The sequence below is a fragment of the Pantherophis guttatus genome, chromosome 3 (assembly GCF_059756535.1).
Source record: "Pantherophis guttatus breed Tessera chromosome 3, ASM5975653v1, whole genome shotgun sequence".
In the NCBI taxonomy this organism is placed as follows: Eukaryota; Metazoa; Chordata; class Lepidosauria; order Squamata; family Colubridae; genus Pantherophis; species Pantherophis guttatus.
This window is the reverse complement of record NC_142065.1, coordinates 8,113,898-8,135,701: the sequence shown is the minus strand read 5'-3', so window position 1 is coordinate 8,135,701 and position 21,804 is coordinate 8,113,898. Positions and strand designations below refer to the sequence as shown.

At 46.2% G+C, this 21,804-nt stretch overlaps 2 protein-coding genes across 2 annotated transcripts in view; one reads left to right on the top strand and one right to left on the bottom strand.

Moving 5' to 3' along the window:
• EEF1A2 (eukaryotic translation elongation factor 1 alpha 2) overlaps window positions 1-2,036 on the bottom strand; it is a 28,817-nt gene extending 26,781 nt beyond the window's left edge. Inside the window, exon 1 of the mRNA XM_034441281.3 lies at window positions 1,708-2,036. The gene's annotated coding sequence lies outside the window, so the exon portion shown is untranslated. The remainder of the gene's footprint in view (window positions 1-1,707) is intronic.
• A 6,197-nt stretch (window positions 2,037-8,233) lies between these two features.
• LOC148114487 (uncharacterized) lies at window positions 8,234-10,247 on the top strand. Its single transcript, XM_087888873.1, has 3 exons — window positions 8,234-8,294; window positions 8,450-9,046; window positions 10,132-10,247. Exons 1-3 carry the CDS (start codon window positions 8,234-8,236, stop codon window positions 10,245-10,247), a joined length of 774 nt encoding a protein of 257 aa, XP_087744999.1.
• The last annotated feature ends 11,557 nt before the right edge of the window (window positions 10,248-21,804 follow it).

Below are 21,804 nucleotides of genomic sequence, written 5' to 3'. Positions count from 1 at the left end.
CTTGGGAATTTGGCATGTCCCTGTTTTGACTTCAGGAGGGGGTGTTGGGGAAGAGGAAAAGGAATAAATAAAATGCATGCAAAGCTGGGTGCAAAGCTGCCTATCCTCATTCTAGAAGAGACACCATCTGTGCAAAACAAAACGAAAAAAAAATTGCATTTAAATAAAAATGCAAAATGCAAAAATGCAAAATGCATTTAAAAAAAAAAAAATTGGTCGAGGCTTCCCGAAGAGGCCCCAATGCGGATTGACACCAGGAAAGGTTCAAAGCTATGGGGTGGAGGGGGGGGCATCTCGTCATTCCCCCCCTACACACACTCCTGGGTCGTGCTCGGTTCGCAAGGCACGCGCTTCACTCCAAACCTCCCCCCCCCCTTTTCCTATCCTTTCGCCACGGGGTTATTTTTAAAACCCAAAGCACCCAGGTTTATTTTAGATCGCGTCTAAATCTCCGGGCTGGCGTGAGAGAGAGAGGGGAGGAGGGGAGGGAGAAGGAGAGGCAGAGCGTGCTCCAATCCATTGAGAAATTAACCCCCAATTATTATTATTACTATTATTTTTCAAAATCTCTTTCTTTGCTCGCGGTTGGTTGCCCGGGTTGCAAACTTTCTCCCCCATCCATCCAAAGGAACCCGGGTCAACGCGTCTAGACGGCTGGATTAGGGGTCTTTTTTTTTGCAAATCGGGGGGGGGGGACGGAAGGAGGGAGGGAGGGAGGCGGCCCTTTTTTTTTCTTTCTTTTTTTTTTTTTTTTGCAAGGTCAACTGCAAAGCCCGGGGAGGGGGCGCAAAGGAGCGGTTTTGCGCGGCTCCCACCCTCGCTGGGGAAGAAATAAGGAATCATAAAAGGCTAGAATCGTGGAAGGCGCGGAGATAGACGGGGGGGAAGAGAAGGCATGGAGAGATAAGGTGCCCTTGCTCTCTGTATGTGTTTTGTGAGTGTGTGTGAAAGAGAGAAAGAAAGGAGGGGGGGGGGAATCCAAAGAAGAGATGCGCCCAAAGGGAGAGAGATCCATTTCGACCCATGGAGCGGTGGGGATCGCTTTTCCTCTCCATCGTGACCTCTACGATCCCCCTTTTTCCAACACCTCCTGCGCACCAAAGACAAATTCCTTGTGTGCCCAATCAAATAACTTGGCCAATAAAGAATTCTATTATTCTATTCTATTCTATTCTATTCTATTCTATTCTATTCTATTCTATTCTCTCTTCTCTTCTATTTTTACTTTGTCATTTCTGTACATACACTGAGAGTTTATGCACCAAAGTCAAATTCCTTGTGTGGCCAATCAACCTTGGCCAATAAAGAATTCTATTCTATTCTATTCTATTCTATTCTATTCTATTCTATTCTATTCTATTCTATTCTAATTCTGTGTGTGTGTGTAGGGGAGGTGAGGGCCCCGATTTACGACCTACACAGCTGGGGAAAGCCGCTTTGCAACCCACCCACCCAGCCGTCCGTCCTTCGCCTTCAAAAAGCCTCTTGCAACGACCTCGCCTCGCTCGCTCGCCTTGGAAAGGCAGCGCGGGGACAACCCCCACCCCACCCCCAACGGCGCCCCCACTCCCCACTCCTCCTGCCAGGCAAGGCAGCCCACCCACCCACCCAGATAGAGGTTGTCCCCCCCCCTCCCCGCGCCCCAGTTCCTCGGGAGGCGCTGCGAGCGGAGCGGAGCGCTGCGCTGCGCCCCGCCGGAGCTCTTACCGGCAGCGGCGGTTGGAGACGGAGAGGCTGGCGAGCTCGGCTCGGAGCGCTTTATTGCGCGGAGCGAGTCCACCTATTGACGGCGGCGGCGCAATGCAGTCGCCCGCTCTTCCCCTCCCCTCCTCCTCGCACTACGGCATTGCGGTAGAGAGCGGGGGCGGGGAAGGAGGAGGAGGAGGAGGGAGGCGGACAGGCGGCATACAAATGCCCGCTAATTGGGGGGCACCTCGGGGCACCCCCGGCCGGCAAGCAGGTTGGCCAGCACGCCGGGGAGTCCGAGAGGCGCAAGCCAAGCGCGCAGCTCTTCCTTTGGCTGCCCGGATTTATTTATTTATTATTATTATTTTATTTATTTATTTTTATATGCCGCCCTTCTCCGGAGACTCAGGGCGGCTTACAAGGCGTTAAGCAACAGCCTTCATACTTTTTGTATATTTTTATACAAAGTCAGCTTATTGCCCCCACAAACCGGGTCCTCATTTTACCCACCTTAGAAAGGATGGAAGGCTGAGTCGACCTTGAGCCTGGGGAGAGTTGAACTCGCAGTAATTGCAGGCAGCTGGGTGTTAAATGCTGCCTTAGTAGGAGGCATTAGCCTCCTACGCCACTCAGGCTCCGGATCAGGGATTTTTGGGGAAGGGAAGGGGGGGAAAGGATGCGTTCCCACGACCTGCTAGACCCAGGTCAGGGGAAGAGAGAGAGAGAAAAAGAGAGCAGAGATGCCCAGCTTGGTTCTTTTTTTTTAGGGAATCGCGGGTGGGTGGATGGGGATGGGGGACCTCGCCCGTTGGGTAACCTCGTCCTTTGGGTTCAATACGGAAAGCTGGGGGTGTTTGGGGTGGGGTGGAATTCAGTTTCCCCGGGTTTGGATATGTCTTTGGTTATTCGGGTCTTCTCCCATACAAACACCCGCGAAAACCTGAGAAAACATATATAATATGTATATGAAATCTTATTCTGTTCACCGCCCTGAGTCCTTCGGGAGAAGGGTGGTATAGAAATTCAAATAATAATAATAATAGTAGTAATAATAGTAGTAATAATAGTAATAGTAATAATAATACCACCTTAACAGTTCCTAGGTCCTTAGTTAGGACTCGAGCTGCTGAGCTATTAACCAGCCTTAAAGGCTGTGAATCTCACTAAAGATTAACTAATAATAATAATAATAATAAGTCGTGAGAACGCGACAGAGCTGGCTTTGTTAACGTGGGGATGGATGGCAGAGGCGATGGCATTCCTTCCCTTAAGGCTGTTGAGAAGGGGGGTATTTTGGGTGGGGGGTGTTTAACAGGACTGTTTAAATAAAGAACCGTAAAGGCATTGTGAGAAGAGGTGGAAAGAAGGCGATCCCTGCAGCAAAAGAGGAAAAGGAGAAATGAAATAAATACTGATCGCAGGTTAACAAGAGTTGGAAGGGATCTTGTAGGTCAGGAGTGGGCAGATATGGCCCCTTTATGACCTGTGGACTTCTACTCCCAGAATTCCTGAGACAGATTGGCTGTCTCAGGAATTCTGGGAGTTGAAGTCCACAGGTTGTAAAAGGGCCACAGTTGCCCAACTCTGTTGTAGGTCATCTAGTCCAAGAAGGAGACCCTACACCATTTCTGACAGATGGCAGTCCAGACTGTTCTTGAAAGCCTCCAGTGATGAAACTCCCACAACTTCCGAAGGCAATTTCTGTCCTGTCAGTTGATTGTTCTCACTCCTTTTAGCCCCCCCCTCCTAAACTTCATTATAAGGAGGGGAGTTGGGAGCAATTGCCTATCAAGATTTATTGACTAAAGGGAGGGAAGGATCCTGCCTCTTGTATCTAGCTCCAAAATGTCACCCATTGATAATTTTAGGAATATCCATAAAAGAGGAAACAGAGTTTGTTCCAAACTCGTTGAGTTTCAACATGCATTCAACAACCATTCAACATGCAAGGTTTTTGTTCAGTGCACAACCCAACCGTGGGGATTTCAATCTGGCAGGATCCAATCTGAGTTGGTCACTGGATCCCACATTTCAATCTTGATATGGAGTGCCTAAGCTAGTAATTCTATGCACCAAAACATGCATGTGTATGACTTAGCTGGCCTAAAGCATCCTTACCTAGCTTTAAAGGTGGAAAATACCGGGTGGTAATTGAACTCTGCCATTTTAAGATGTGTGGACTTCAACTCCCAGAATTCTCCATCCAGCATGGCTTGACTGAGGAATTCTGGGTGTTGAAGTCCATACATCTTAAAAGTCTTCAAAGGGTTGTCCAAGATAAAGCACAATGCAGCAATCCAGCCTTGGAAGTCCCTAAAGCCTAAATTACTGAAACCGGCCTCTCCTCCAGGTGAGGACACACCTGGTCCATCAACTGCTGCTGCTAAAAGGTCCCAGGTACAGGTAGTCCTCAACTTATGACCTTAATTGAGCCCAAAATTTCTGTTGTTAAGAAAAAGCCTCCACCCCTTTTCTTGCCAGAGTGGTTAAGTGAATCACTTAAAGTGAATCACTGCACTGTTAGTAACGCAGTTGTTAAGTGAATCTGGCTTCCGCATTGAGTTTGCTTGTCAGCAGGTTGCTAAGGTGAGATCACCTGATTGCAGGATACTGCAACCATCATAAAGATGGACCACTTGCCAAGCATCCAAATTTTGATCACATGACCCTTTGGCTGCTGCAGCAGTTGTGTGAAAAATGGTCATTACCCCATTTTTCAGTGCCGTTGAAACCTCAAACGTCACTAAATGAATGGCTGTAGATCGAGGACCTGTATTAGGTTCCTGCTCGCCATCAATGCTGGATCCAACCTCTATTCTGAACAGGCTTCTAGCCAGACCCCAAAATGGGTAACAGCTCCCTCCTATCCATACATATTTACTTTCTGCTTTAAATTTATTATTTAACCCAGGGGTCCCCAAACTTGGCAGCTTTAAGACTTGTGGACTTCAACTCCCAGAGTTGAATACTGGGAGTTGAAATCCACAAGTCTTAAAGTTGCCAAGTTTGAAGACCTCTGATTTAACCAATTTCTGGAGTCCCAGAGATGCCATTCCAGAGTCCACAAGAAAGGACAAATATATTTGAGCACCATCCTCGGATTAAGGAAATCTAGCACTTCAGTAGCACCAGATAAATAAGTTGGAAGAAGGTGTGTTTCCCAAAACAATTTTCTGATAGCCCTAAAGGAGAAAGGAATCAAGTAGAGACCTTGGTGTTCTCCGAGCTTGGTTGTGCATTGATTATGTTATCTAGTTGGGTCATGAAATGTCTGCAAGCAAACAACCAAGCTTGGAAAGGATCCAAAGGTGGAAGGAATCCGCCTCAGTGGTGATGGGTGGGCCTTGGAAGGTCTGAAAGATCAGGCTGGGGACAGGCTGTCCTGGAGAACATCTATTTCAGTGGTGGGCTTCAAATTTTTTTACTACCGGTTCTGTGGCCGTGGCTTGTGGGCGTGGCATGACTTGGTGGGCGTGGCAGGGGAAGGATACTGTAAAATCTCCATTCCCACCCCACTCCAGGGGAAGGAGACTGCAAAATCCCCATTTCCTCCCGATCAGCTGGGACTCAGGAGGCAGAGAATAGATGGGGGCGGGGCCAGTCAGAGGTGGTATTTGCCGGTTTTCCGAACTACTCAAAATTTCCGCTACCGGTTCTCCAGAACTGGTCAGAACCTGCTGAATTTCACCTCTGATCTATTTATGCAGTCAAAGAATTGGGGGGGGGAATCAAAAGGCAGAGTAATTCCTTAGGAGTTACTCCCTTGATATTAAAAAACGAAACAAAAACACCTGGAAACCACAAGGCAAATAAAGTAACCCTTAATTAAAGGATTTCAAGGCACTCTGTTCTTTGTCACACTTTTGAGCAAATACACCGTTTTCTACACTTTTAAAATACCACCGACCTAACTAAGTATACATATTTTATATGCAGCATTTCACGTGATTTGTAGGCAGCATTATTTTGATGTAGTATCTCTGGCAGCCAAAGGGGGGGATGGGGGTGCGGGAAGCATCCTTGTTGCTCGTTTTATATATCTTACAAAGCTACACCGGGATTAATTATTAAAGATTATTCTGCTTTTCTTTCCAATTTTCTTCAAAACCGTTCAAGCAAAATGCTTGCTAATGGACACCGGGCAACCTCGAAACACTTCGATGAATGCCATTTTATTCCCAGGGGGTATAATATCATCCATAAAGTATTCCTAACCCATCCCTATGATAATAGTGACCTTTTGCAATGATTAACAAAATTGGGTTTCCACCATCTGCTTGAAAACAGCGGCATCAGAACTATGTATGGTACTCTGTTCTGGGACTTTAGAATTCAGACAAGCTGTCATGCCCCAGCAAATAACTTTTATATAGTGTTGTTGCTCTCCAGCCCCATCTAGTGGCCTGAGGGACAAATATGCCCCAACATACCATCTTTATATACTGTTGTTGCTCTCTAGCCCCATCTAGTGGCCGGAGAGACAAATACCAAGTATATTGTTTGAAGCTGATCCCATCCGGTTGTGAAATCCAATTTTTTTTACTACCAGTTCTGTGGGCGTGGTGTGGCTTGGTGGGAGTGGCAGGGGAAGAATACTACAAAATCTCCATTCCCACCCCACTCCAGGGGAAGGATACTGCAAAATCCCCATTCCCTCCCCACCCCTGGGGGAAGGATATTGCAAAATCTCCATTCCCACCGCACTCTGAGGGCCAGCCAGAGGTGGTATTTGCCGGTTCTCCAAACTACTCAAAATTTCCGCTACCGGTTCTCCGAACTGCTCAAAATTTCCGCTACCGGTTCTCCAGAACCTGCTGGATTTCACTCCTGATCTCACCCCTTTACCCAATAACCCGCACTCTCAAAACAAATGTACGCTAGGAAGCCAGAGTCCATTTCCTTTAGCATTTTGTAGAACGCAGGAGCACAAAAAATAATCCATCTTAATCTGTGGCACATGGTCATCCAAGGACAAACCCACGTCCCACACACAGAGCATCGCTGGTGAGATATAAATAGCTTGTATTTGTTAATTGTTATGTTCAACAGTAACTCAATACTGTCTATCTTGTATTTGGTTCTCATTGTATGTATCCCTATTTTCCCCAGTTTCACCATATCCTGTTCTTTCAATAAAGCATTCAGATCTACGCATACGGTCTGTTTTATCAGCAGATAGGTGGGTTGGCAACTGACTCGTATTTGTGATGGTTGCAGTGTCCCAGGGGTCATCTTTTGCGACCTTCTCACCAGCAAAGTCAGTGGGGAAGCCAAATTCACTTAACCGTGTAACTCACTTAACAATTGCAGTGATTCACTTAACAACCATGGTAAGAGAGGTCGTAAAATGGGGCAAAAGTCACTTAACAAATGTTTCACATAGCAACAGAAATGTTGGGCTCAATTTTGGTTGTAAGTCGAGGACTACCTGTACTACATTTAATTAGAGCTACACCAACAAGTTAATTAAGTATCTGTCTATCTATATCATCTCTCTCTCTCATCCATCTCTCATCTATCTATCTATCTATCTATCTATCTATCTATCTATCTATCTATCTATCATATCTATCAGATTGATCAATCATATCTATCTAACTTATCTATCTATCCTATCTATCTATCTATCTATCCCCATCCATTCACCCATCCATCCATCCATCCATCTGGAAACATCAATTCCACATTATTAAATTGTTGAATTTCTGAGCTGGGTTTGAATCAGAGCCATTTTGGATAAAGACATATCACAATGAGGAAGGTTATTGCTGCATCAGCATATGTCTGCAAAGAGTTGAATTTTCTAATCATCTATAATAGAAAATTAATCTATAAAATTAATCTATTAATCTAGCACCAATGATGTTACCTAGTTTGGGTAATGAAAAATCTGCAAGAAAATAAGCAAGCTCAGAGAGCCCTCATGTCAACCCCAAGTGACAAATATTCTCCTTTATTAGAAAATTACGGTAATCTATTTAATGCATGCAAAATAACAGATAATTACTGGATAGGAGTTTCTGCTCTTCAGAACTTCCTGCCAAAGTATTCCAGAGAATTCACAATCTTTCAATTTTGAACCTACAACTTGGCCTTATAAAGTATTATTGTTATATATATAACATATGTGTGTGTGTGTATTCTTTTGAATATACAGTATATACAATCAGAATTTCATTTTTAATGTGTGCCAGTGTGTGCACAGAAAAAAGTGACAATAAGAGAGAGAGAGAGAGAGAGATTGAGGATGGATATGGATATGGATATAAGAGTTAGAGATAGAGATAGAGATAGAGATAGAGATAGAGATAGAGAGATATAGATATACCGTAGATATAGATTTACCAGTAGATATGTATATGTATATAGATATGTATTTAGATATAGATATATATTACTATATGTTATTACTAATGTATATTTTACATGCCATATCACTGTATTTTCTTTGTTTCCTTTTTCCTTGTTTGTTTTATTGCACTTTTGTTTGAACTTCCTTTTTATTTCTTCATTTTTTTAATGGTTGTGAGCTGCCTAGAGGAGCCCCATGGCGAAATGTCAACAGGCTATATTTGCCCAGAATAGCAGGCAGCAGAGGACTTCTGCAAGTGAAGCAGACAGTCGAAGAAGGGAAGCATGTTCTGGCAGATTATGTGAAAGACAGTGTTGAACTAGCTCTGCTCGAGGTCAACAAGAGGAAGCTGCTCAAACTCGGGCTGACAGCTTGTATAACAAAGCACTGCATGGACAATTCCTTGAGAAGATCCAGGGAAAAGTAAGACCTGGTTATGGCTGACCAACGGAACACTGAAGAAAGAGACAGAAGGCCTGATTCTTGCAGCCCAGGAACAAGCCATCAGAACGAATGTAATCAAAGCCAGAATAGAAAAATCTGCTGATGACCCCAAATGCAGACTCTGCAAAAAAGCGGATGAATCCATTGATCATATACTGAGCGGTTGCAAGAAAATAGCTCAGACTGACTACAAACAACGCCACAACACAGTCGCTCAGATGGTCCACTGGAACTTGTGTCACAACTACCATCTGCCTGTAACAAAGAACTGGTGGGATCATAAGCCTGAAAAAGTGGTTGAAAATGAGCATGCAAAACTACTGTGGGACTTCCGAATACAGACTGACAAAGTTTTGGAACACAATACCCCGGATATCACGATTGTGGAGAAGAAAAAAGTGTGGATCGTCAACATTGCCATACCTGGTGACAGCAGAATCGACGAGAAACAACGTGAAAAAGTCACCGGATATCAGGACTTGAGAATCGAACTGCAGAGACTCTGGCATAAACCAGTGCAGGTGGTTCCAGTGGTACTCGCCACACTGGGTGCTGTGCCAAGTGGCTGTGGTTTCCAACACAGCCCGATATAGTCAGTTGGTGCCATCACTGACTATTGGGGGGCGAGTCGTTGGCCCCCACGGGGAGGGCTCATGGGTGTCCTCCTGGACTCACAGCTGTCTTTAGAAGAGCACTTGACGGCTGTGGCCGGGAGGACTTTTTATCAGATTCGCCAGTTGCGTCCCTTTCTGGATCGGGACTCGTTAAGTATGGTCACTCATGCCCTCGTCACTTCCCGCCTGGACTACTGCAATGCTGTCTACATGGGGCTCCCCTTGAGGAGCACCCGGAGGCTCCAGCTGGTCCAGAATGCGATCGCGTGGGTGGTTATGGGAGCGATGTGGTGCTCCCATGTGACCCCCCTCCTGCGCGAGCTGCACTGGCTCCCGGTGGTCTTCCGGGTGCTCTTCAAGGTTTTGGTCACCACCTTTAGAGCGCTTCATGGCTTAGGACCGGGGTATCTACGAGACCGCCTTCTGCCACCAGTAGCCTCTCCCCAACCAGTATGCTCCCATAGAGAGGGGCTTCTCAGGGTGCCGTCGGTCAAACAGTGTTGACTGGCAGCCCCCAGGGGGAGAGCCTTCTCTGTGGGGGCACCTGCCATCTGGAACGAGCTCCCCCCAGAGATATGGAGGATCTCGGATCTGTACGCTTTCCGCTGTGCCCTCAAAACATTCCTTTTCCAGCAGGCTGGCCTGGCCTAACTTCTCTTTTAAATTGCTTTTAAATTTTAAATTTGTCTTATAAATTGGGGTGTTTTAAATTTGTTTTCTGGGCCAAAGTATTTAATATGTTTTAAATGGTTTTTTAACATTTGTACTATGTGTATTTTATTTTTTGGCTGTTCACTGCCCTGAGTCCTTCGGGAGTAGGGCGGTATATAAATTCTATTATTATTATTATTATTATTATTATTATTATTATTATTATTATTATTATTAATAATAATAATAATAATAATAATAATAATAATAATAATTTAAAAAAAAAAAAGTACCAGGACTTGCAAATTGAAGTTGAGCGACTGTGGAAAAAGAAATCGTGTGTTGTCCCGATTGTAATTGGAGCCCTTGGAGCAATACCCAAAGGGCTACCCCGCTATTTAGAAATTCTAAATTTGCTGGACTTGAACATTTTGACTCTACAAAAAACCACCTTACTCGGAACAGCTTACATCCTCCGACGATACCTTAACAGTTCCTAGGTCCTTGGCTAGGTAGGACTCGAGCTGCTGAGCTATTAACCAGCCTCAAAGGCTGTGAATCTCACTAAAGATTAAATAATAATAATAATAATAATAATAATAATAATAATAATAATAATAATAATACATGGATCTAATAAAATAAATAAGAAAGAACGGATGGTTTGCATTTTTTTAGTTTAGTTTTTTTTTTATACCTAACTATCTTTGTGATTGCTGCTATTTTACACATGTACATCCTTAAAAATGAATTTGCACCCATCCTAAGATGATTTACGGTCTTCATGTTAACCCACAACTGAAGAGGGAACGAGCTGGGTCTGCCATGCCTCTTATTTCAACAATGAAACACAGCTCAGCAGCCAAGATGCTGTCATAAATAGGAGAGCACATGATTAAGACTGAGGATTCTCTAACCAGTTTAGCCAATATGCTTTTCTCTGATATGCCTGGATCGAAAAATATTTCAAGCCAAATATTTCAGAATCGTTCCTAGTACCTCAAGGCATCTTCTATTTTTCTCTACCCATTCGTCTCTGAATAAATGTCACCCGATGATTTACAGCCTCCATTTCTTCAGACGCACGCAAAACCCCAAACTTGGTTTGCTATCATGATCACAAATCTCAATTTTGTTTTCTTTCCAGGCCACAAAAACGATGCGAAGTGAGGGATACGAAAAAACTGCTGGACACTGATGAATATTTCAGAAAATATTCATGTTTTTTCATATGGGGTTGTTATGATGGGGTTGAGATGTTGTGCAACTAGTCCTCGGTTTACAACCATTCGTTTAGTGACCATTTGAAGTTACAAAGGCACTGAACCCTAACCAGTGGTGGGCTCCTCCCGGTTCGGCCCGGTTCTCCCGAGCCGGTAGCGGTAATGATATGACATCACCGAACCGGTTCTGCCCCCATCGCGCCCCCCCACCCCCACCCCCTGCGTTATTCTTACCTTTTATTTGGCCCCACCCCCAATCCATTGCAGCCTCCTGAGTCCCAGCTGATGGCTAGAAGGAAAAAACTGTTTAAACTCTTGCCGTGGGGCTTCAAAGGGCCGCCCTACAGCTGATCAGTGTTAAAAGAAAACAAATGAGTAGATCAGTGCCTGCAAAAATACATGAGACCAGTGCCTGCAAAAAATAAATGGGTAGACCGGTACAGCTCTGCAAGCAGTTAAAAGCCTGGTAGACCAGTACCTCTGCTAAATCCTAAAGAATTGTCACATGACCATCAAGCCAGGCCCGAAAATAAGCTGGCACGCTGGAGCTGAGCTCACGTGCCCTCCGATATAAGGTTGCCAGGTGTCCACTATTTGAGCGGACAGTCCGCTTTTTTCACACTATGTTCACTATTTTTTTTCACAAAATAGTGGACATTTTTTTTTATTCAAAAGCTTTACGATGAAATGGTACGTAATCTAAAGCTGTACAGTCTAAGAGAATAAGGATAGGAGAATCGCGTTCTGTCTTTTTTTTCATAAGTTAGAATGAGACAAAGATCGAATATCCATTGAACTCGATTCTCCGAAAAAATTAATGATGAGATTAAAATAAAAATATATTAGAAAATTATGTACAGTTCACATTTTTAAAATGTATTGTAGCTTGTGTCGACTGACCTAAAATGGCGTGTTAAAATGTTTGTAAGAAAATATATAATTTAATTGTAAATTTTTTTTTATTTTTTTACTACTTAACAACCTCCCCCCCCGCTTGTCCGCTATTTTTTGGAAGCAGATCTGGCAACCCTAGATATGGCTACGTGTGCTATCTGTGGCACGCGTGCCATAGGTTCGCCATCACGGATCTAGAGGGATTTTCAGGTGCCTGCAAAGGGGACAATGAAACAGTCCAATTTTTTGCTACCGCCTAACTGAAGTCAGGAACTTAAAAATAACCCCCTGAATTGATGGCTCAGGTCAGCTGGGGGCTAAATTTAACCCTGGATGCCTCTCGGTGGGCAAATTGCTTGTCATCTCTCTTTAAGCTTGTTTTTAAATGGCAGCGCATGCTTCGCGCGTCCAGTTCAGGAAGCCCGGTGTCACTCATGCGCTTTCGAAGGCACAAGTTGGAAGTTCCAAATACAGTTAGTCCTCGGCTTACAACAGTTTGCTTAATGAGTGTTCGAACATACAGAAGCACTGAAAAAAAAGTGACTTACGACCGTTTCTCACATTTAATGACCGTTGCAGCATCCCTGCGGGCGACATAATTCAAAATGGAGACGCTTGGCAACTTGGCTCGTATTTATGATGTCCCGGGTGTTCTGTCCCCAGCCACACGCACACACACCAACAGACGTTCAGGAGTTAAAGACCAAACCAGCCAGCAAAATCCTTTTCCTTATGATAACGGAACTTGGCAACAACCTAGTGGCTGCCTGCCAAGAGTTTATTATTTACAAAGAGGAGAGATAACTTCTCCCCACTTCTGGTACATCAAAAGAAACAGCTCAATAATTACGGAGTTAATCAAGTCCAGAGATCCAGCAAAGTCTATAGCAAAAGTCTGGCAATGCAGAATGGCGTGGAAGCTTTCAGCTTTGTTCGTCACAAGGTTTGACTGGCCACCACGCTCCCTTTTATATCCTGTGGGGTGTGGTCCAGTGACTCAGCCTAATCTTGGGCACGACTTTTCTTCTGTTGCGCGCGCTTATCTCTGCGACGCTGGCATGGATCCAACCAAGACTCATTACCCTCATCACTGTCCATCTGTGGCTGCGTGGACGTGCTTGGCCCTGGCCATATCTCTTGCCCTTCGGCGGACACTGAAGGCATTGCCAGAGAGGAGGGTCCTGGAGAGGGAGGCCTTGCCAACTCCTCTTCTTTACTCTCGGAGTCCTCTCCTGCCGATGACACAGGCTCAGGTAACGGAGCCACAACACCGGGGTCCTCCTCCTGTGATCCCCTTTTGCGACCTTCTGATAAGCCGAATAAGCCAGGTTCACTTAACAACCGTGTTACTGCGTTTTAACAACAGCAGCGATTCACTTAACAACCAGGGCAAGAAAGGTCGCAAAAATAGAGCACAATTCATTTCACAAATGTCTCACTTAAGGAACAGAAATTTTGGGCACAATTGTATATGCCAGTGGTGTCAAACTCAATTTCATTGAGGGCCGCATCAGAGTTGTGGTTGACCTCGGGATGGGGCGGGGGGGTGCGTGGCTCACTGGCTGGGTGTGGCCCACTCTGTGGGCATGGCCAGCTTGATGCCACACGCCAAACTGCTGGCATGTTTCCGCATTGGGTAGATGAGGACGGCCCCGCAGGCCAGATCTGACCACATTGCAGACCAGATGCGGCCCCTGGTGTGTGCGGTCAATTACGAGGAAAAGCTGGAATGGGGTCTCTTTCCTCTTTGCATCATGCCCAGAGAAATCATGTGCCCCTTTCCCACAGATGCCAGTCATCCTTACACTAGTGGTGAAATCCAAGTTTCTTTACTACCAGTTCTGTGGGTGTGACTTGATAGGTGTGATGTGGCTTGGTGGGCGTGGCAAGGGAAGGATACTGCAAAATCTCCATTCCCACCCCACTCTGGGCCCAGCCAGAGGTGGTATTTGCCGGTTCTCCGAACTACTCAAAATTTCCGCTACCGGTTCTCCAGAACCTGTCAGAACCTGCTGGATTTCACCCCTGCCTTAAACCCTATTTAAAAGTACCTCCTCCATTATTCTCAAACAGCCAAGATAAATAGGGAAGGAGCAATCTCTTGTCTTTGCTGCTGCTTTATCTAACTGCAAAGAGCTGCATCCCGTCGCTATGGAAACCGACGCATTCCAGCCTCCCCTCTTACCCTCTGGGTGTTTGCTAAAATCCTCTAATGCCTAATCAGTCCAATCATCGGGAAGGAATTGCTGGAGCAATAAAGCAAAATCCTTCCATCCTGCACTGGAGACGGTCTCGGCCTGTCTGATCATTTCCCCGCTGGAAAAATGTCAAAGGATGATGGAGTCGCCGGCATTCGTTCCCCGAGAAAAAAGACAACTGGAACTGGACCTACCATTGGGTAGAGAAGGCCATTCTTTATTCAGGCAGTAGGTACAGGTAGTCCTCGGCTTACGACCACAAATAGGGACCGTTGTTTGCTCTGCAGTTGTTTGTGCCCTAAACCAGATGTTCAGCAAAAATGCCACAAATTCTGGTCACGTGTGTTGTGACCCAGGCCCAAGTAAGTAGTAGGAAAATCAGTCAGTGAAAAAACAAGCAAACTTTATTCGAACAGCTGAGAATTACTTCATTCCCAGCGTCATTCAACTCAATTAAAGCAAATTCCTCCCAACACAAATTCCTCAGTCCTATCGCAAACCTTGGTCCAATTAGGCAAACTGCCAAAGGCCTTTCTTGGCAAACGTTCAGAAGTCACAGATACAAAAATAAATACAAGACGTAGACGACGAAGAAGACGAAGCTACCAACGTTGTTTTCCGGCAAAGCCCAAATGTCGTTGCTGGTCTGTTTTAAGCCTTATGGGAGGGACCAATCATCTCTTGGCCTTACTCCCAAGTTGTCCTCTTTGCTTGAGCTGCTCTTGCCTTCTGGCAGCTCTTCTCATGCGTGTATTAGGAACAGGCTCCTCCTGTTCCTCTGCCTCACTCCTATCAGTCTCTGGAGGCTCCGGAGTCCGCACCTCACTCCCCGATGGCCCTGGCCCCATCTCTGCCTCCGATGCAGAGCCCTCATCCGGGCCTTCCCCAGCCTTCAGGACTGGCTCATGTTCTTCCTCAGCCGCATCGCTGTCTGACTCCGTTGTCAGCTCCGCAGGCTGCTGGCGGATCACAACAATGTGGATGTTGCAAACAGCCGTGAAGGCAAACCAGTTGCCGGACACCTGAAATGCGGTTGTCAACCCTGAAGTGAATCTGGCTGAGGCCATCTTGGTGGCTTCAGGGTGGCATCACAACAGAGGGAGGGGGGGGGAAATAGCTAGATGGGGTTTTGTAGCCAAAACAATAAAGTTTTCCTGTGGGAACCAAGGACACTCTCACAGGCGGCTGGCCAGAGGAGGAGCGAAGTAACCAAGCAACCGGCCAGCACTTGGATCGGACAGCGTGACCAGTGACTTGGGGGGAAAGGGGAAAGTTTTACTTTTTTTAATTAGGTGAAAGCCGCAGAAACCTCAGAGTCGGCTTTCACCAGTTGTGCCAATATGATGTATCCAATAAAATTGTCCTTTGAGGAATTTGTCTGCCTCACAGTTCTGCTTTCTATGGGTGCATTATTTGAAACGCTGACAGCAGTCACATCAGAGGTGGGTTTCACATAATTTTACAACCAGTTCGCCACGCACCGAAAATGTGAGCGCGCGAGCACTGTCCGTGCATGCGCACGGCCTTCCGCGGATGTGCTTTGCTCGCGCTCGCAGATTGCAGGCATGTGCGCGGCTTGGGAAACGTGGCTAAATAGGACGGCAGAACGCCGGGGCAGGTGGGCGGGCCCACCCCCCCGCAGGTCGCCACTACCAGTTCGCCCGAACTGGTACGAACCGGCTGAATACCACCACTGGTCACATGACTCTGGAACCTCAGAGTCAGATCATAAATACAGGCAGTCCTTGACTTACGACCACAATTGAGCCCCAAAAGTCTGCTGCTAAGAGAAACATTTGTGAAGTGAATTTTGCCCCGTCTTACGACTTTTCTTGCCACCAGGGTTAAGGGATTCACTGCAGTTATTAAGTTAGTAACACAGTTGTTAAGTGAATCTGGCTTCCCCATTGACTTTGCTTGTCAGATGGTCACAAAAGGGGGTCACACGAGCCTGGGACCCTACAACCGTCATAAATGTGAGTCAGTTGCCAAGCGTCCGAATTTTTTACACGTGACCATGGGGGTGCTGCAACAGTCGTTAAGTGTGTAAAACGGCCATAAGTCACATTCTTCAGTGCTGTTGTAACTTTGAATGGTCACTAAATGAACTGTTGTAAGTCAAGGACCACCCGTATGTTTTGGAGGGATCCGTCATAACTTTGAATGGTCGCTAATGATCGGTTGTAAGCCGTGGACTGCCTGTAGTGAAAAGATTTCCCTGTAATTCGATCTTTTAATGAGATAAATAGCTTGGTTTATTAATCCACTGATTAATTAAGCTGCCCAGAGTTATCGTGTGGCAAGATGTACAGCTAATACATTTTACAAATAAATACAAATAAATAAATGTTCGCCTTTCCCCCTTGTGCACCTCTGTTTGAAATGATTTCCGATTCTCATGCTCAAATGCTTTAAATGTCAATGACTTTATGGTAACTTAAAGAGATATTCAAAACAAAAGCAAAGCAGCCTTAAATTACAGGTACTGTAGGTCTCAACTTACACCCAATCGTTAGTGACCAAAGTTACGATGGCCCTGAAAAAAATGACTTATGGCCATTTTTCACACTTATGACCATCGTAGCACGGTGATTAAAATTCAGACACTTAGCAGCTGACACCTATTTATGATGATTCCAGTCATGTGATCCAGTGGTGGGTGTCAATTTTTTTTACTACTGGTTCTGTGGGTGTGGCTTGGTGGGCGTGGCAAGGGAAGGATACTGTAAAATCTCCATTCCCTCCCCACTCCAGGGGAAGGTTACTGCAAAATCCCCATTTCCTCCCGATCAGCTGGGACTCGGGAGGCAGAGAATAGATGGGGGCGGGGCCAGTCAGAATTTTTACTACCGGTTTTCCGAACTACTCAAAATTTCCGCTACCGGTTCGCCAGAACTGGTCAGAACCTGCTGAAACCCACCTCTGATCCGATCCCCTTTTGCGACCTTCTGACAAGCAAAGTCGATGGGGGGAGCCAGATTCACTTAACAACCGAGTGATTCACTTAACAACTGTGGCCAAGAACGGTCGTAAAATGAGGCGAAACTCACTTAACAGCTGTCTGGCTTAGCAACGGAAATATTTGGGCTCCATTGTGGTTGTAAATTGAGGATTTTTTTGAAAGTCAAAAGCAGAAGAAAGCGATTTGTGTTTTGTTCCGTATAAATATTCTGAGGCAGGAAGATAACAATAGCGGGGTCTGGCATTTTAACCCCCAGGGCTATTTTTCCGCCGTTTCACATAAATTAGCCAAAGGACCAATTGTTTGCGGGAACAATCTCTCTTTCAGGCAGAAAACATCCACCTCTGATTTGGAAACAGAGAGGGCATTCTTGCGGGAGAAACACCCCTCCCTGCTCTTAAACACTGCATTACTGTTTAATAAGTACTTCTCAAGATCCTTTCCCTGCAGATGTAATAGAATTGGTGTGGCACTGTGGAAGTTAGTTATTTTTCTAACCCCCCAAATGCAATGTGTGCATGCCCCCCATGCATGCACCCCGCCCCCCCTGCATGCACAGCCCCCTGCATGCGCCCCGCCCCTTCGCATACACAGCAGAGACTCGACAAACAGCTGGCCAGCAGGAGGCGCGTGCACATGCGTGGCGGAGCTGAACTGGGGCGACAGCTCGCGTGCCCACAGAGAGGGTGCTGCATGCCACCTGTCACACATGTGCCATAGGTTTGCCATCATGATCCTATACCAGTGATGGCTAAGCTTTTCTGGACCAAGTGCCCAAAGCACTATGTGTATGTGCGAATGGCCAAACCCCCAAAATGCAATGTGCATGTGGTCCCCGTGGATGCACGCATGTCCCGTGCATGTTCCCCACCTCCCCGTGCATGCGTGCATGCCCCCACACATATGCCCGGCCCCCCCTGTGCATGTGGGCGCCCCACCCACCAACGCATATGCAGCAGGGGCCCAAAGATCAGCTGGCTGGTGGGAGGTGCCTGTGCATGCGTGGCAGAGCTGAACTGGGGTGACGGCTCGCGTGCCCACAGAGAGGGCGCTGCTTGCCACCTCTGGCACACGTGCCATTGGTTCGCCATCATGATCCTATACTATTTCAGACAAATGACTGTCCAGTCTCTTCTTAAAAACCTCCAGGAAATGTATAGGTAGATCTCAACTAACGATCACAACTGAGTCCAAAATTTCTGTTCCTAAGTGAAACATTGTTAAGTGAGTTTGCCCCATTTTACGACCTTTCTTGCCAGGTTGATAAGTAAATCACCGTAGTTGTTTAAATCAGTCAAACTGCAGTTAAGTGGCTTCTCATTGACTTTGCTTGTCCCATGGGATCCTCAATCGTCATTAATCAGTGGTGGGTTCCTCCCGGTTCGGTCTGGTTCGGCCGAGCCAGTAGCGGTGACGATATGACGTCACTGAACCGGTTCTCCCCCCGCCCGCCCTCCCACCCCCCCACCCCCCCCACGTTATTCTTACCTTTTATTTGGTCCCACCCCCAATCTATTGCTGCCTCCTGAGTCCCAGCTGATGACTAGAGGGGAAAAAACTGTTTAAACTCTTGCCGCGGGGCTTCAAAGGGCCGCCCTACAGCTGATCACTGTTAAAAGCAAACAAATGAGTCAGGTCGTAAGTGCAAGGACTGGTCGTAAGTGCGAGGACCTTCCAGAAATGACTCTGACCAGCTAGCCAGGCCCACCTAGTCGCTTGACCTCCAAGCCACACCCACAAAATAAGCCACGCCCACAGAACCGGTCGTAAAAAAATTTAGAACCCACCCCTGTCATTAATATGAATTGCCCAAGCGTTTGAATTTTCATCACGTGACCATGGGGATTGCCATCACGGTCATAAGTGTGAAAATCAATCGTAAGTCATTTTTTTCACAGCCGTTGTAACTTTGAACAGTCACTAAACGAACGGTTGTAACTCGAGGACTACCTGTATGGGCATATGACAGCAAAACCCCACATTAGAAGTGGGGACTCTTTTCCTTGTGTTTTCGCCAATCCCACAAGAGACGGTAGATTGTAAAGGAAGACTAAGAGTATGGGTAGTCCTCGATTTATGACCACAATTGAGCCCAACATTTCTGTTGTTAAATGAGACATTTGTTTAGTGCAGGGGTTAGCAACCTGCGGCTCTGGAGCCGCATGTGGCTCTTTCACCCTTCTGCTGTGGCTCCGTCACTCAAATTATGCGTCACAACCGCCAATGTGCGACACCCGTCAGTACGCGATTTATTGAGCTTTTCAAACCCCGGTAGGCCAACCATGGATAAATCCAAGAAAAGAAAAGTTTCAGAAGAAAACAGAACATTTAATTCAACTGCATATGCTAGTTTTGTGGCTGCTCAGGAAATAGTCAGGCATGGGAAAGGTTTTGTGGCTCCCGGTGTTTTCTTTTCTGTGGGAAATGGGTCCAAATGGCTCTTTGAGTGTTTAAGGTTGCAGACCCCTGGTTTAGTGAAAGTTTTGCCCCATTTCACAACCTTCCTTGCCAACGTTGTTAAGTGAATCACTGCAGTTGATAAGTTAATAACCTGGTTCTTAAGTGAGTCTGGCTTCCCCCATTGGCTTTGCTTGTCAGAAGGTTGCAAAAAGGGATCACATGACCCTGGGACGCAGCAATGGTCATAAGGATGAGATGCCAGTTGCCAAAGCATCTGAATTTTGATCACATGATCATGGGGATGCTGCAAAGGTCGTAAGTGTGAAACATGGTCATGTCACTTTTTTCAGTGCTGTTGTAATTTTGAACAGTCACTAAATGAACTGTTGTAAGTTGAGGACTACCTGTACTTTTAGAGTGATGGGCTTGAATAGCAGAATCTTGCAAGATGGATGGTGGGTTTCCTCCCCCTTCTTATACCTCTGTGAATCGGGGGTGGGGGGTGGAGCATCTCTCTTAGGAGCTTCCAAAAGTTACGGATATTCTGGATTTTAAAAAATGTTTCAACATTCAAAAAATGTTCCTTTGACCTAGGAAACATGGCCCAAATTTCCATTCATTATTATTTATTTTTACCCTGCCTTTATTATTTTTATAAATTAGTCAAGGCAGCAAACATACCTAATACCCCTTCCTCTTCCTATTTCCCCCACAACAACAACCCTGTGAGGTGGGGGGGGGCTGAGAGAGAGACTGGCCCAAAGTCACCCATTCTGCTTTCATGCCAGAGGGGGAAGTAGAACTCACAGTCTCCTGGTGATTGGCCCAAAGTCACCCCTCGTGCTTTCACGCCAGACGGGGAACTAGAACTCACAGTTTCCTGGTGATTGGGCCAAAGTCACCCATTCTGCTTTCATGCCAGAGGGGGAACTAGAACTCACAGTCTCCTGGTGATTGGTCCAAAGTCACCCCTCGTGCTTTCACGCCAGACGGGGAACTAGAACTCACAGTCTCCTGGTGATTGGGCCAAAGTCACCCATTCTGTTTTCATGCCAAAGGGAGAACTATAGCTCAATCTCCTGGTGACTGGCCCAAAGTCACCCCTCATGCTTTCATGTCAAAGAGAGAACTAGAACTCACAGTCTCCTGGTGATTGGCCCAAAGTCACCAAATCTGTTTTCATGCCAAAGGGAGAACTATAACTCAGTCTCCTGGTGATTGGCCCAAAGTCACCCCTCGTGCTTTCATGTCAAAGAGAGAACTAGAACTCACAGTCTCCTGGTGATTGGCCCAAAGTCACCAAATCTGTTTTCATGCCAAAGGGAGAACTATAACTCAGTCTCCTGGTGATTGGCCCAAAGTCACCCCTCGTGCTTTCAAATCAAAGGGAGAACTAGAACTCACAGTCTCCTGGTGATTGGCCCAAAGTCACCCATTCTGTTTTCACGCCAAAGGGAGAACTATAACTCAGTCTCCTGGTGATTGGCCCAAAGTCACCCCTCGTGCTTTCAAATCAAAGGGAGAACTAGAACTCACAGTCTCCTGGTGATTGGCCCAAGTCACCCATTCTGTTTTCACGCCAAAGGGAGAACTATAACTCAGTCTCCTGGTGATTGGCCCAAAGTCACCCCTCGTGCTTTCAAATCAAAGGGAGAACTAGAACTCACAGTCTCCTGGTGATTGGCCCAAGTCACCCATTCTGTTTTCACGCCAAAGGGAGAACTATAACTCAGTCTCCTGGTGATTGGCCCAAAGTCACCCCTCGTGCTTTCAAATCAAAGGGAGAACTAGAACTCACAGTCTCCTGGTGATTGGCCCAAAGTCACCCCTCGTGCTTTCAAATCAAAGGGAGAACTAGAACTCACAGTCTCCTGGTGATTGGCCCAAAGTCACCCATTTGTTTTCATACCAAAGGGAGAACTAGAACTCAGACTCCTGGTGATTGGGCCAAAGTCACCCCTCGTGCTTTCATGCCAGAGGGGGGACTAGAACTCACAGTCTCCTGGTGATCGGGCCAAAGTCACCCATTCTGCTTCCATGCCTAAGGCAAGAGTCAATCCCCCTCTTTCTGGCTAATCCACCTCACAGGGTTGTTGTTGTTGTTGTTGTTGTTGTTGTTGTTGTTGTTGTTGTTGTTGTTGTGAAATAGGAGGAGGAAGGAGTATTGGTATGTTGTCCGCCTTGAGCACATAAAGTAATCATAAAAGCAGGATAAAAATCTAATACTAAAATAAATAAAAATAAGAAACAGCCCCTGTCAACATAGGGACCTCCAGTAGGGGGCTGCAGAGAGAGAGAGAGAGAGAGAGAGAGAGAGACCTCCAGTAGGGGGCCGCCCCGATTCCTGCAGCTCCTCCACGTGTCCCCGAGGCGGCTTCTA

Excerpts from the sequence above, each read along its gene's own strand:
- LOC148114487 (XM_087888873.1), top strand. The coding sequence starts at position 8,234 with ATGGCGAAATGTCAACAGGCTATATTTGCCCAGAATAGCAGGCAGCAG. Across the intron at positions 8,295-8,449 it reads GCAGCAGAGGACTTCTGCAA|ATCCAGGGAAAAGTAAGACC; the intron begins GTGAAGCAGACA and ends TTCCTTGAGAAG. Across the intron at positions 9,047-10,131 it reads ACTGGGTGCTGTGCCAAGTG|GGCTACCCCGCTATTTAGAA; the intron begins GCTGTGGTTTCC and ends CAATACCCAAAG.